At 40.9% G+C, this 14,391-nt stretch overlaps 1 protein-coding gene across 1 annotated transcript; it reads left to right on the top strand.

Annotated features, from left to right (window-relative positions):
- Positions 1-2,530: 2,530 nt before the first annotated feature.
- il17rel (interleukin 17 receptor E-like) lies at positions 2,531-12,594 on the top strand. The gene is made up of 18 exons (XM_034578403.1): positions 2,531-2,837; positions 3,745-3,772; positions 4,151-4,300; positions 5,048-5,154; positions 5,488-5,602; positions 5,880-5,924; positions 6,205-6,344; positions 6,656-6,727; positions 6,817-6,871; positions 6,974-7,137; positions 7,897-7,941; positions 8,734-8,791; positions 8,968-9,113; positions 10,346-10,405; positions 10,497-10,554; positions 11,303-11,434; positions 12,092-12,136; positions 12,220-12,594. Exons 1-18 carry the CDS (start codon positions 2,724-2,726, stop codon positions 12,327-12,329), a joined length of 1,644 nt encoding a protein of 547 aa, XP_034434294.1. The 5' UTR covers positions 2,531-2,723; the 3' UTR covers positions 12,330-12,594.
- The last annotated feature ends 1,797 nt before the right edge of the window (positions 12,595-14,391 follow it).

Genomic DNA, 14,391 nt, shown 5'->3' with positions numbered 1-14,391 from the left:
AATATGTTATCAATAAATAATAATCTCCAGAATAACTGAAATCAGAAAATGTTTCATTGTTCCAGTGAAAGATCCACTTACTAATAACTTGTAAAAACTAGTGCCTCATTATTGGATAATTAACAGCAGACTTAATAGCTCACTCTGCTATAAATAAACCCCCATAATTAATTATGAAAGGCTTCTACTCATTATCACCTGCCACCATTGCACCTGATAGGCGTTGCTGTTGTGGAAACAACTACAGGTATTGTAATGCACACACATTCCCAGTAGATAGAGCCATTACACAAAAGTAGTGGGACAACGTTTGCCCACAGATGAGATGAGATCTTTTTTGGAAACACTTCAAACCCACATCTGAGAAACAAATCAGGAGTGGAAAAACAGTGAACAGGTTCATCTTATGTCAATAAAGCCGTAATGGAACTTTGCTGGAGGTGTGGGTCATGTCTTTATGGTGTGACCTCATCTCACATTTTACAGTATATAGGGAAGCTGAAAAGGCTGGGCTTGGTACCATATATGGAAACTACTTTGTAATTGTTTGTAATTGACTTGTATTCATTTGCCTTGTACGTGGGGTTTTGTGTCCTTTGTGTCTACTATTGGGTTTGGCACAACATTGGCAATATAGCTGGATTATCAACATTGTTCAAATATCAGACCCATGTGTAACTGGGGTAAACCATGTCGGTGCGTTTCTGTTTATTTTCAGAAGGTGTTTCCTCGGGATGGAGCGTTTTTTCCTTTATAAACCTGTTTATAAGGGCAGGGTTTTAACTTACTTACTTATTACTTAACTTGTGTCAACTGCTTTATGGTCCTGTGGATGATATTGCACAACACTGCATTTAAAAGAAGTGCAGAGCTTGACAGTAAAACACAAGTGAAGCTATATTGCTCTACCAGTTTTCCCTGGGGTTGCTGCTGCTGCACAAATGTATAGTATGCCTCTCTTTACCTCTTTACAGAAATGTTGTCCACAAGTAATTAAGTGAATCAGGACTATCAAATAACCTGTGATTATGTTGAAAGTGCTCGGAGGCTGTGTTTGGGTAAAATTCTTCCCTGACTCATTCCCAGCATTAGGCCATCAAGAAGTTCAGATGTTACCTCAGGACACCCCAGTTGTTTTGCGGGAATCGCTCTGCGTAGCAGCACATTCTACACCGGTTATTATCATGAATGTCTGGATGAAAACAAAAATGATTATATTGCAATGTAAGATATAACAATTTGGCTTACTTAAAAAGGTTGTCAACAAGTTTCCTTACTTTTTGAGTAAAACCAACTTGTTCTGTTTTACAGTGCGCAATATTTGCTTCAGCGCTTTATGTTACTCAGTATTAGAGGAAACTTTACGAGTATGGAGAAAGAAAAGAGGATCAAAATAACCCCCAAAATTTTAAAAGTATGAAACAATTCAGTGAAATTAATTAGCAATTTCTCATGCTACGATATTTTAAAGACATTGATAATTGATATAAAGCTGCTACAACCAATATTTTGGACAATAACACTGATCAAATCACTACATGTACTGTAAAGCTCAGGATACGTGCAGTATGCTACCTGCTTGCGACACACGTTAGCGACTAACTTTTGCAACTAGCGGAAATCCCAATCCACGTGAATGCGTATGCTGCCCACGTTGTCACATGTTGCTAACAGCTTTTCCATATCAAGATAAAAGGCAAAAACACATAATAAAGAGATAAAATTAAAAATATGGACATAACATTCCAAATGTTTCAGGTTAGTTAACCTTCAAGCTAAATTTAGCTCTGCAATGTGTTGGCCTTGGGTGTGTGGTATAAGCACAGAGCCAAGAGGAAGTATCCTTTCTAAATGGAGAGATAAATGTCAGCAGTTATTATTATGATGAATCAATGCCTTGGGTTAAAGTATTTTTCTTGTTGACACATAAATCAGGTGCTTAGAAATGTGACACCCTTTAACAGTTCCTCAACAAAATAAACTTTTCCCCCAACCTTTTCAACCCTGAATCTCAAAATTCAATCAGCAATCATGTTCCCTGCAAATAAATAAATAAAACACTCCTACCTTACCGTGTGGTTAAAAAAAAAAAGGTTGGACAAGGTGAACACGACATAGTGGAACATTAGGCTTGTATCAAGTTACAGCTATTAAATCCTTGAGGTGACTGATTGAGTAGGATCCAACTGTTGGGGTATTCCCCAGTAAATTACAAGAAGAGGTTTTCTTTCAGTAAATGAACGGTGTCCGGTAATTCTTTTATCCTCATATTAGAATGTTTCAAGTTGTAACATTTTTTGCTCCTTTTCTGTAAATCCTGACAGACTTACTGCTCGTTCTTAGTCACAGTTCTTTGCTGTGACACTCAAATGGATTTTCTTTACAAAGATGTGTAATTGGTGCTGTCACAAGAACAAGAGGGTAGGAGGATGTTCAATATGACTTGTATGACAGCAATATTACACAAGTAAGTTCAGAGAGCTCCGCCTCCAGCTGCTTGTACACTGTATTTCCCTCCGTCCCTGACTCTGCCTCAGTGCATTAGACTCTGGATACCATCACAGTGAGGATTGAATAAACAAGGAAACCTCCTCACCATCCATCCATCCATCCATCCATCCATCCATCCATCCATCCTACGGCAGGTCTCCCCCCCCCCCGGCCTCACCTGACCCTGCCACTCAGAGGACAGAGAACAGGAGCTCCAGCTGCTGGTGGTGAAGATGATCCTGTGGGTTGCCCTGCTCACTGCTCACTGCTGCTTGGGTCTGAATGGAGCTGCAGCAGAAGGCACAGGACTGGACAGGATTGAAAAATGCAGCACCAGGTGTTCTCAGGTAAAACTGCAGCCTCACAAGCCTTAAAAATCACATAGTACGGCTCATTAGGTCTACTTCATACAAGAAACACATGTATGTTTACCATCATATCTGTTACAGCTACAAGCACACTTAGAGCTACTGCTAATTTATTTTAAATGTTCAGCATTGCTTTTGAGGTAATCCTGTCAAAGTTTGAATATATCAGTTTACAGTCAGTGTCTAAGCTATAAAACAAATTCCTGTCACTGCATGACTCAGCTAATTGAGCCTTTGAATCTAAGGTCAGCATGCATTCAGTGCTGCAATTAATGCCTACATACAAGCACCTTCAGCAGAGCTCATGTTAATAGGGGAGACTGGTGTGAACTTCCTGGAGGCTGAAGTACCTTTAATCATTTGCTCGAGCCTGAGCAGGAAACAGCGAAGGTTAGCACTGATATGGCCGCAAGCAAAAACTACAAAACAGATTTTTTGATAGCCGGGAGAACCCTGTTGCATTCAAGGCATGACAGAGCACTCCTTCGTGCAAACTCATCATTCTGCACTGGAACAACAGCTCATACAAATATCTGGAATGGTTCTCGCAGGGCATTATTTCCTGGCTGATGAGTAAACAAGGATGTGTTTTTAAAAAGCTTTGTGAGCGAGCCTCTGGAACTGTCCTCAGTGACACACACACACACACACAGTTGATTGATCTCTCTTGTTGCAGCTTCCAAATGCAGAAAATAAAGGTGGAATAATTGGTTTGAATATTTTACCAGTGTTGTATAAGTAGATCATACAAAAAGGTTGGGCTTTGCCGTGACGGAACAATGAGGATATAAAAAGCTCCTTATTGTGTTGCCCTTGCTCTCCTTGATAATAACAACTTGCTTCTCACAGGAGGTAATCACGTCTCTTTTTTCTTCTCTCCGCTCAGGGCCTTCACTGCAAAGCCAGGCCAGATTGTGAGTATGGAGACCTGTGGCCATTGTATCTCATGCGTGCACACAGGACATGATCTAGCACAATATAATATTGTGTGTGGCTGCCAGGAGTCAATACTGTCAGCACCTACTATTTTGTTGAGTGTCATGATGCCAAAAGAAACTACTCCACATGCAGTGATGCAAAATAAGGGTTTTCCAATTCATGAGGAACTGGTGATTTCGAAGAATTCAAAGTCATGATGACTTGATGATATGATGATACATCACTCATCCCTATGAATAACAGAGGGAGATAAAAAGTTAAGTGTCACTTCCTGTGACATGACAAAAATCACAGCTGCAGGCTCTGTGTTACAGAACTTTTTTTTTAAACATTTCTGTCCCTGTCCTGTGTAGATATCTTTCATCCTCCGTGTCAGGAGGCTGCTGGGGGTCTCAACACGTCCTCCGTGTTCCACAACATCAGCTTCTCCACAGTCATGATGTGTGAGGGCAGGCAGAAGTGCTCACTACAGCTGCGGATCAAAACTGCATTACAACTTACAGGTACGTGACTGTGAAAGATGACAGTCTACAGCTGTTCCACTGGCTCTGTGCGGTTGTTCCTATGTATATGAACAAGCTACCACACTGATGTAATGTTTACCATTAGCTAAACTAAAAAGTCAAAGTACACATTATATCATTTTATGATTACTGTTATTTTAGCTGGTTCTTATCACATTAATGAATAATGTATTATTAATAATAATTAGATGCTATAAAAATGGGGTGAAACGTCAAGATTTTATATATATATATATATATAATAAGTTTGTCACTGTATGTTTATGTTGTAGGTTTACTGCACATTCTCTTTAACGAAAGGGGTTACTTAAATATTTTAACCATGCCTCAACAAGGAAGTTTTAAATGCAGCTCTCAGTCAAGCCAACCTGGGTCTGGACTTCGTTAGAGATGGTTATCACTGGTGACACATTTGCAGACTAACTGTGAAGGAAGTTCTCCTTCACCAATCACGTTCCACAAACAAACTTCTGCTTTTGTATTTTTACAGTCAATTGACATTTTCTGTTCCTAATTCTACACACGCCCCCGCACATTTCTGATGAGGTGTGTTCAAAACGCACACACTGGCTAAAGCATGCACACGTGTCCATATCAGCAACCATGATTTCCTCATTGATGGATTTCCTAACTGTCCGAGCTGGGAATCTTTAGTCCACTCGGCTGATTAAATGTTACTGCTACTGTCTAACAGTCATTGTCTGGCCTCTGACCTTCTCTCCACAGAGTCCATCCAGGGCGTGTCAATCTGCACCATGACTGCAGGGATGATGATGAGCTGCAGAATCCTCAAATTCACCAGATCGTCGGGGAAGAGAATGTCTGGGCTGCAGGTAGCGTTAACGGCTCTTTGCATCAAAAACATGGTTGTTGGAGGAACTTAATCCAGAGTGTAATGCAAGAGGAGTTGTCTTCTGAGTCAGTTCCATGAAATGTTAAAGTCTGATAAGGCAAGAAAAAGTTAGTCCAGTATAAAAGGCAATTTCTTTATATATATTATTCCAATAGTTTTATGTCAGCTACGAATTCTAAAAACTAAAGTCGAAACCAAAAGTTCTGCACAACGTTACTGTGGGTTGATGATGGGTTCTTACAATACAGTTTCCATGACGATATTGATGAAATGACACGTGACACCATTTTTTTAATTTGCCCTTTCTTTGAAGGTGGAAGTTGAAAACGACTGCACTTCCGTTTCTCCGAATCAAAGGGTGCAAGTCGTGGTGAAAACTCTGCCGAGCTACTGCGGCATAACCTGGACTGGCACCTACAATGCTCCAGGTGAGAAGGCTACCCAGCATATTTGCATAATTGTGCCAATGCACGCTCATTTGCACAGAACAGATCGCAAACAGGAAAAGTAAAAACGGAGGATGAGACTTGCATGCTGCTGCAAGTATTCCAATTGCAAATGTTAGAAACATTATAAATTCTATCTAAGTCATTATGATTGTAAATGATTTACTTAAAAGTTACACACACTAGAGTTATGTCACGTTTCTCTTTTTTCCACCAAGGTGACCATTAGCCTTTTCAAGTTTGTTACTTTTCTCCGCAGCATGCATCAGTGAAGATATGAGAAGACATGTCCCTGACTGCATCAGTAAGTTCATTCCATTCTAGGCAATGCATGCAAATGCATAACATACAGTATTACAAGTATTTTGAGCCTTTAAAACAAAACCTTTGTAAGTTACAATTCCTCACCACAAGTTAAATATTCCAGAACAATTGAATCAAAGGTTTATATTAATAAAAGTTTATACATTTTAGAGGCCTTACGAAATAACCTTACTCTTTAATACTAGACTCTCTAATATAAGCTTTTACAAGTACATGAGTTGAAAATCTCTATTATCAATACTGACTTCTGCTTCTTTCAGCTGGCAGGCTATCGTATAACGTTAACCCGGTGAGGAAGGAGCTCAGCGTCAGTGTTTCAGAAATGATGGAAGATCATAACTACAACCTTCGTCTGTGCTACAAAGATTTCCTCTGCTCCGGCGCGGGGACAAATTTACTGGTCAGTCCCTCCATTTTTCGGGGCATTCAGGCGAGGGGTGGCGTCTGGGTAGACCATGCAGTATTCAGGGCATGATGTATCATGTATATTAATTGTGGCCGCATTATGGCCCCCGATTTAGAAAAATCCAAGATCCACCACTGCATCACTTTAACAGTGAATCACCCTTGGTACTGATAATCAGTGTGGTCATACTTACCATTGATTGAGACGCTCATAGTAAAACTCACCACGAGTAACCCATTGATCATGTGACTTAAGGATCGTTAAATAGCAGATAGATAAACGTGGGACACTTGTTTACCTTTCAGATAAAGAAGGAGGAACCTGTGAAGAGCGTCACCCTCCCGTACTCCCGACCTTTGCCCTGCCTCTGCATCGAGGTAAAGTTTCTGCCAACACTCTTTTATGACCCATGCAACAAATTGTGGGAAGGACAATGTTCCATCCAAATTAATTAAATTCCTCACAGGGGTGGTCAGCGGTGATGGATGCCCCCAGAGTCCAGGTCTGCCCATTCAAAGACCGTGAGTCACTTAGTTGCGTTTAGTCACCAAAAGCTTTGTGTGTGTGTTGTTCGATAACGCAGGATATGTGATATGACAGCTTATCTTTTCCCTTCTGCTCAGGTCTCAAGGAACTATGGTTTGGAATTACCTTTGACCCACTAGAGGAGACGCTGTCCTGGGAGCTTGTCTGCCCAGTCGCGACTGTTGTGGCGTTGTGTCAAACAAGAAAGGACGGCGTGTGTGTGGACCTGCCAAATGCCTCCCGTAATGTTAGCAGAGGAAAGGTACAAACCCTCATGGAACACTTTGTGTTTACTTTGTGAGGTTTTGTAGTAGCCACAACTGGCCACCTTTCGCAAAATCACGAAACCCAAAGTTGGTTTCTGGTATCGAGATGAATCGATACCAGAAATGCCACACACGCACACGCACGCACACGCACACACACACACACACACACACACACACACACACACACACACACACACACACACACACACACACACAATGCCGTGTAGACAGGATCCAGACCATGGAGAATGTCAGGACACCTGAAAAGATATTCCCTTTTGTGGCACTTGTATCACCAGATGAGTGATGGCTGCCCGGGAATCTGAACATCTCGTGCAAAGTGTTTTGCGATTCACCAATCTGACATCTGTATTTTACACTTAACCTTTAAACGTGCCAGGAACATCGTTAGAGTGAGAAGTGATAAGATACTTCTGTAACAACAAGGAAGTCAAAGTCTGAGACTGTGCTTTGAGAAGAGATTATCATCTGACTTAAACCTAGAGCTGCGTCACTTGAGAAGGGAATTCTCTTGTTGATCTAAAAATATCCAGTGACGTAGAGAATCTCCCAACCGCAAGATGACCAAAACTAAAAGAGAAGCGTTGCATTTAATTAGTCGGATCTAGTAAAAATAAAGTGTGGACATCCACTTGAGAAGTTGCAACGCTGCTTTATTGGATTTATTTGAATTTCATTTCAAATTTCTATTCATTTCATTAATAACTCTCTCATCACTCTTTGATTTTCAGATACGTTTTACTGAAGTGGACCCACACCCTCAACTGTGCGTAAAGGTAACAATCACTTTCTCTTCCTCAGGCTCTTTAGGAGTTTCAACCGTAGAAAAACAACAGGGCTGACATAACACATTGGATTTTATATTCATTGTAGTCGACGGTGCTTGATTTGTGTCTAGTTGTGGTGATATGCTGTTTCCACAAGCTCTGGCAATAGTGCATCTCTGTTTAAGTAAGATTGATACCAGGGCAGCACAGAGTCGAGAGTTTCTGACAACAACAAACATGATAGCTTAAGAAAGAGGAAACCCCCCCCCCCCAGCGCGATTACCGGTAGTACTGCTCCGTTACGTCTGTTTTATCCGTATCCGAAACTTTCAGAAGACGTAGACAAATACGAACGAACTGAACGCAGACAGAAGGCTTTGTCCGTTTCCATATATGCTTATCTAATGTTGAAGAAGAAAAAAAAAGGCAGTGGAAAGGGGGGAAGTTCAAACCCTCATGCGTTCTAGCTTATTTTAGCAGGAAGTAATAACTCTGTTCTCATTGTTACTGCATGCACTTTACTGCGATTAAACAGTTCACTGGAACTGTTCACTGTGGGCTTTGCTTAACCTTTAGAAAAAGTAGCATTTTTTAGGAGACTGCACTTTTAGCTCAACGGAACTGAACAGATCTTTTATGGTGTTATTGTTTTAGTGGAATGGCTTGTTATTTCCTCAAATAAATCAAATTGCCTTTGGAATTAACAAAGATGTATTGTATTTAAATCTTTAAAATCTTAGCAATAATGCTCGTTGTATCTTTATGTAACCGCTGCAAATCAACATCTTATGTCCTCTGCAGTTTACTGTCGGCTCTCAGTTCTGGACCAGGTGCCCCTTTGCTGATGGAAGACTCCAAGGTAGCACTTTCTCTCACTATGACATTTTTCACATCATTTGATGGGATGGGAAAATAAATCCACTCACAGTTCTTTCAGGACGAACGGTAGATTATATATGAAGCTAACGATGGACTTTCTGCTGTGCGGTGTTGTGTGATTGCTCATTTTAATCACAGCTCTGTCATAATTTCCAGCATGGGATGTGGTTGTGACCAGACAGCGGGATCGTGAACAAGTGGCAGTGACGTCAAGGATCAACGCAACATTTTCCGTGGGGCTGTGTGTGACGTCTGCCGGGCCTGCTGGGTGCCAGATCAACAAAACACACAGGGTGCATGTGGTAGGTATCACACCCTTGCCAACAGAGCCAGAGGCACAAGTTCCAAATGATATTTCCTTATTTGGTGTTAGATGACGGTGGTTGAGGGTGTGGACACTTTGCTCCAAAAAGCTGCCACAAGTGACACTATCAGGTCACTGCCAATGCCAGAACATTTTATTCACACAATTTCCCTACCTCTCAATGACCCAGTGTGGCCTGTATGGATTCATCCGTCCCTGTAACAAGGAGCTGTCGCAACAGGTTTGCGATGTTTGCACGTCAACTTCTTGGCTCCTCTATGTTTGTTATATATTTCAGTTTTTGGTTTCCAGGAAACAATAATTTTCCTTCGAAGGTTGTTGGAAGTTTGAACTAGCGTCTGATACAAAACAATCAAAGGTAATGTTAAAAGATCCTTAAACAAAATGGATCAACTATCGACTGGAGCAATGTAAGGGCCGTGAGCAATAAAAGTTTTATATTTCTAAACCAAACAATAATTTGATTCAAAAGTAAATCACGAAACAAAATGAGTTGGAGATCTCAGCCAAAAAGAACAAAAGAAGGATTAAACAGTGAGCCAGCCACACAATGGGCCGTCGCATTCAGCTCATCCCCTTTAACTACTGGAGGAAAAATATTATATATATTATGAGATAAAAGAAAACTAAAAAAAAAACAGAAAACCTTGAGGCCAAATTTAAACAACAAACTAAAGCAATGCTCTAAACTCCTGCTGGGAGACAAAAGAACCACATTCAGGACAGGACTGGGAGAGCAATTCCCAATGAGGCAGTTGTCCCTCCGAGCGAGCACAAAACACACCCACAAGTGAAAAGCAACCTACATCCCTACATGAACCTATTTTACAATGGAATTAGCAGGTATATGCAGGTTTTTCAAAACTCCTTTCCCATTTCCAGAAGAGGAGTTTGCATTTCTTTTTTTTGACATCGTGAATTCCCTGAAAATGAATTGGAAAAACACACAAAGCGTCCTGAGCTTAGGTAATTACCACTTTTAAATCTGTCAGCGCATTGACAACATGTTTTTCGGCATTGTTGTTGCAGGGAGCCGTTGATAAAGGCGTGACCTTAAATCCTTCTTCAATCAATTCCTCTCTAGTACGGAACAGTGACTTGGCCTATAGCGCATAAAAAAGCAAAACAGAGACCATGACAACGTCCCCAACACCTGCATGATTCTGCTCCTGAGGATTTTTCTTTTTGTTTCTTTTGTTTGCTTCTCAGGGGGAAAATGAGGCCGTCGGTTTGAACCTGTCAGACGAACTACGCAGCTCTTGTGTCCAGGTATGTTTGCACAGCTAATATCTCTTTTTGGGGTAAAGCCCGTGTGTTCCTTGAAATCCCTGCTGACTTTGAATGCTGTGTGTTTGAACAGGTGAGGAGGCTGGATGTGAAGTACACTGCCACGGTCATCCACTGTGTTGAGCAACGCAGTAAGTGTGGCGTTGCTGATACGGGGGAAATCACCTCTTATCTTCTGTGAGATCTAATCTGGGTGTATCTCCACTCTTTCATGACATCACATTCAAATGCATGTTGCCATCTTTTTATCTTGTTTTTTTCTTAAAAGTGCTTTGAAGCAGTAGAGTTTATATTTACTGTCACGCCACATCTGAGACGCAATCTGTTTTCTTGGCATCGTTTGGAAAAATACACCCAGCATACCCTTCACAAATTCTGTGTGTATTATGGCTGAAAGCATGTAAACACCAGGGCTCTGAGGAAAGGGAACAATTACATCTTTGATTGGGTCTCTGTGATGTCATGGGAACTCCGATTTCTTTCATAGCTGTCCAATTTCACGTAACTGATAGAAAGTACAAAAGTACAACGGAGGATTCGGTCCACTTGAAGGAAAACAGAAATCCTGGATTTGAAGAATAAAGGCGTGATTTCCGACAGAAATAAAGTTGTAATTTTAAAAGAATGAAGTTGTGATATTATGAGAATAAAGTCATGTTAGAGGGGTGGTATCGGAAGATCATCCTGTTGCCAAAGTTAAAATTAGAAAGTTTAGTTATACTTATAACCCTTCGGTTGGATGTTGTCAGTTTCCTATTGAAAAGCCAGATCGAAGAGTGGTGTCAATCTTCTTATCTATCTCCTCCTTCGAAAGCCTCATGTAAAACCCTCTCAGCCGAGTGCCACGTGTCCGTCAGTCATCACACTGTCTCTCCTCAGATCGGGCCGCACATCGCAGACACGTCGTCGCCGGTGGAACCTCCTGGGACTTGATCTGGGCCTTTGTGCCAGTCGGAGTCTGCCTCTCTGGCATCATCAGCGTCACTCTGCTGCTCCATGTGCTGCTGACTGGTAGGGAGAATATTACACCATCGGGCTCGGGCCTGCGGTAATGTCTTCCCTGTTAACATAGCAAATGTAAGCACTTGAAATTAAATTGATTCAGGACCGCTTCCAGCAGCCACTCTTTCAACTCTCTGACTGTGTCGCTCACTCCTAAGTGAGAAGTGAGAAGAGCCGAGGGCTGCACTTCCTTTGCTGATTGATTAAGGCTTAAAAACGAGGAACAGTTACAGCAGAATTTGTGAACATGTTAGTTCTGGTTGGGAAGTGTATAGTTGTATGATTACACAATGGACTTAAAGCAACACCATGCAACTTTCCCCCCTTAAAATAGCAGCTTCAAAATTACTTTGGGGATTCACTGACTTAGAATCGTAAAAAATGGTGCCCATTTCATTTCCACCCCTCTCCCTGAACAACCGTTCTTGCTTTATGCAACTTGTGCATATGACCGTGATAGTTGTTACAGTTCAGTAAGTGGGACAACACACCACTTAATCGCTCCAAGTGAACTAGTGTTGATTTAAAGCTTGACTTCTTTTGTGAATGGATGGTTCTCAGTAACCTAAACCTGAAGATAAATTCTGTGAATGTATTTGATCGTACAAAATACCTATTTGTATATTGATATGTTTCTCATCCGTTTCCCCTCATGTTTTATTTCAGTGTATCTGAGGAGGAGAAAACAAAGAGGAAATGAAAAGCAAAAAGGTAAGAAGATCTTTTTTTTAAATCGGACTTTTGATGTCTTTGCACGTAACTGAAACCTGACACCGTTCGCTGTTTCGCTGCAGATCCTCCTCACGACTGTGTGGTCCCTGCAACTCATCAACACGGAGGGATCCTCATCCCTGATTCGCCGCTGTGTGGGAACACGGAGAAGGCCAACTTACTCTCAGAATAACCAGAGGAGCGGTGCTGAGGTCACAAACAACTCAAACAACTAAACAAGTTCTCTGTTGAATGCAATGCCAGCATTGTGGGATTAAATATCCAAATATTAGCCTGTGTCTGTTCGTGTCTATGTGCTGGTTATTATGCTTGTTTGGGGCGAAAGTTACAGTGCGTGTTGTCATGTTTTAAGTTAAAATGTTCATTCAGCTTGCAGCTAAACCTTTCTCTTCCTTATTTAAATTTATATTTTCAATAAAAAAATGCAAAGAAAACTACAGATTTCTTTTTTTTGGATTCGGTGATTCGGTGAATACAGAATAATACTGTTTCACAATATTTTAAACACTTATGTCCTGATTTATTTATTTTTTCGTAAAGACGCTTCCTTGTACTCGAAGCTCACTGTTGCAGAACATGACACAGACTGAATCAGTGCGTCTGACCCTTGACACTCAACAATACACCTGGCATTCACTACTTTTGTCTTGTACTGAATTGCAAGATGTTTTTCATTATTGGGTCCACACCCAATGGAGGCGTCCTGCCAGCCCTGAAATGTCTCCTTTGGTATTTAAACTGAACCGTTTCTGAGAAATTAGTGTTTACTGGAGTTCCCACTTTGTCACTTTGTATGCACACTTGTTCAGACACGTTCACGCTTTCACGTTTGCTCTGTTTCCTTTTTCAGTTTCTTTATGTTACATAATTCTGGACCTTTGTACCAGGATGAAAAAACACAACACAACACAAGACATTTTAATTTTGTGGAAGCTCATAAAGCATGAATTAAACTCTAACATTGAATTATTAAAGCTTGGATTATCATTATTTGTACATTAACAATGGATAAAATAACTAAGTAATATGTATTGACTTAGTCACAGAGACTCAGTCTGCTGCTTCAACAGAGGTGGAGGAAGTATTCAGATCCTTTACTTAAATAAAAGTACAAATTCCACATTTTAAAATACTCCACTACATGAGAAGTTAAATTTCTTTTGATGCAGTCATTTTTCTTACTATTCTATCTGATGCTTTTGGATTACTATTACTGTTGCACACAAGTGTACGTTGCATTTTACTTCCGCAGATGTTTCAGTAGATGTTTAAGGTAGTGTAATCAACAACAATGCATTGTATTCTATAAGCTCATCATATGTCTGTGAGACGACTGTATGTCAACTTTACATCGTTGTGTTTCACAACTGTTTCAGCTTTGTTCCAAAAGGCTTCATTTAAAATTTTCTAGAATTGTGACTCATTACACAACAAAGCTCCAAAAGTGACGTGAGGCGCAGTGAGGTGCAGAGATCAGATTAGATGGTGATGAGACCGTCTTCAGGGAGAATCACAGAAATGGAGGAAGAATCAGGGTGAAACCAGGACGGCAGAGCAGGTGGACCTGGAGCAGAGGGAAACACGGGGGTTTTCTGCAGGGATGATCCTCTGCAAAACACATCGAGAATCACTTCTTGGAAGGTTGGCCTAAACACGATTACGGTTGCGGATGATCGGACGAGCTGACGGCTGATCGGGAAGTGGGGAGGCTCCAGAGCTGTGGCAGGTAGAGAGAGGCATTCAGCCTCAACCTGGTTCACAGCCACACAGACAGGAGAGAAACATGTTAATGATCTATTTGAAAGTGACCATATTAGGAAACATACAATATTCTGTTTGCATATGATTAGCATGTGGGGCCTACCTGCAAGTTAAGTAGCCTACTGCTTGTTGAAACTATAAGGGCTCTATATCTATGGCTGCCTATCTGGATCTGCTTGAACATTGAGTGGGTCCATCATGGGTCATACGTCTCCTCTCCACAAAAATGCATGGAACTCCATTCTGTCGTTTTTGATTAATCCTGAAACAAATGGAAACACAACCTCATTGGCGGATGTAAAAAATAACCCAACCATGTGTTGCTTTGCTTTGGATCTCATCACACGTCACCGTCTGAACCCAGGTTAGATCACCTCTATGTATACTTTCATGGCTAAGCCCATAAAAATAATAATGATAATAATAATATACACTCATTTATATGTAACTATAAGGTGTCCCTCGACAGATAC

The sequence above is a fragment of the Hippoglossus hippoglossus genome, chromosome 23, assembly GCF_009819705.1.
Source record: "Hippoglossus hippoglossus isolate fHipHip1 chromosome 23, fHipHip1.pri, whole genome shotgun sequence".
NCBI classification, from domain to species: Eukaryota; Metazoa; Chordata; class Actinopteri; order Pleuronectiformes; family Pleuronectidae; genus Hippoglossus; species Hippoglossus hippoglossus.
The sequence above is the reverse complement of the archived record's forward strand: the minus strand, read 5'-3'. Positions and strand labels throughout refer to the sequence as shown.

What these genes read in the sequence shown, in the direction of transcription:
- il17rel (XM_034578403.1), top strand. Translation starts at nt 2,724, where the DNA reads ATGATCCTGTGGGTTGCCCTGCTCACTGCTCACTGCTGCTTGGGTCTG. An exon ending in AAACACACAGGGTGCATGTG is followed by an intron (nt 9,114 to 10,345) that starts GTAGGTATCACA and finishes TTTGCTTCTCAG; the next exon opens with GGGGAAAATGAGGCCGTCGG. An exon ending in GCTCCATGTGCTGCTGACTG is followed by an intron (nt 11,435 to 12,091) that starts GTAGGGAGAATA and finishes GTTTTATTTCAG; the next exon opens with TGTATCTGAGGAGGAGAAAA.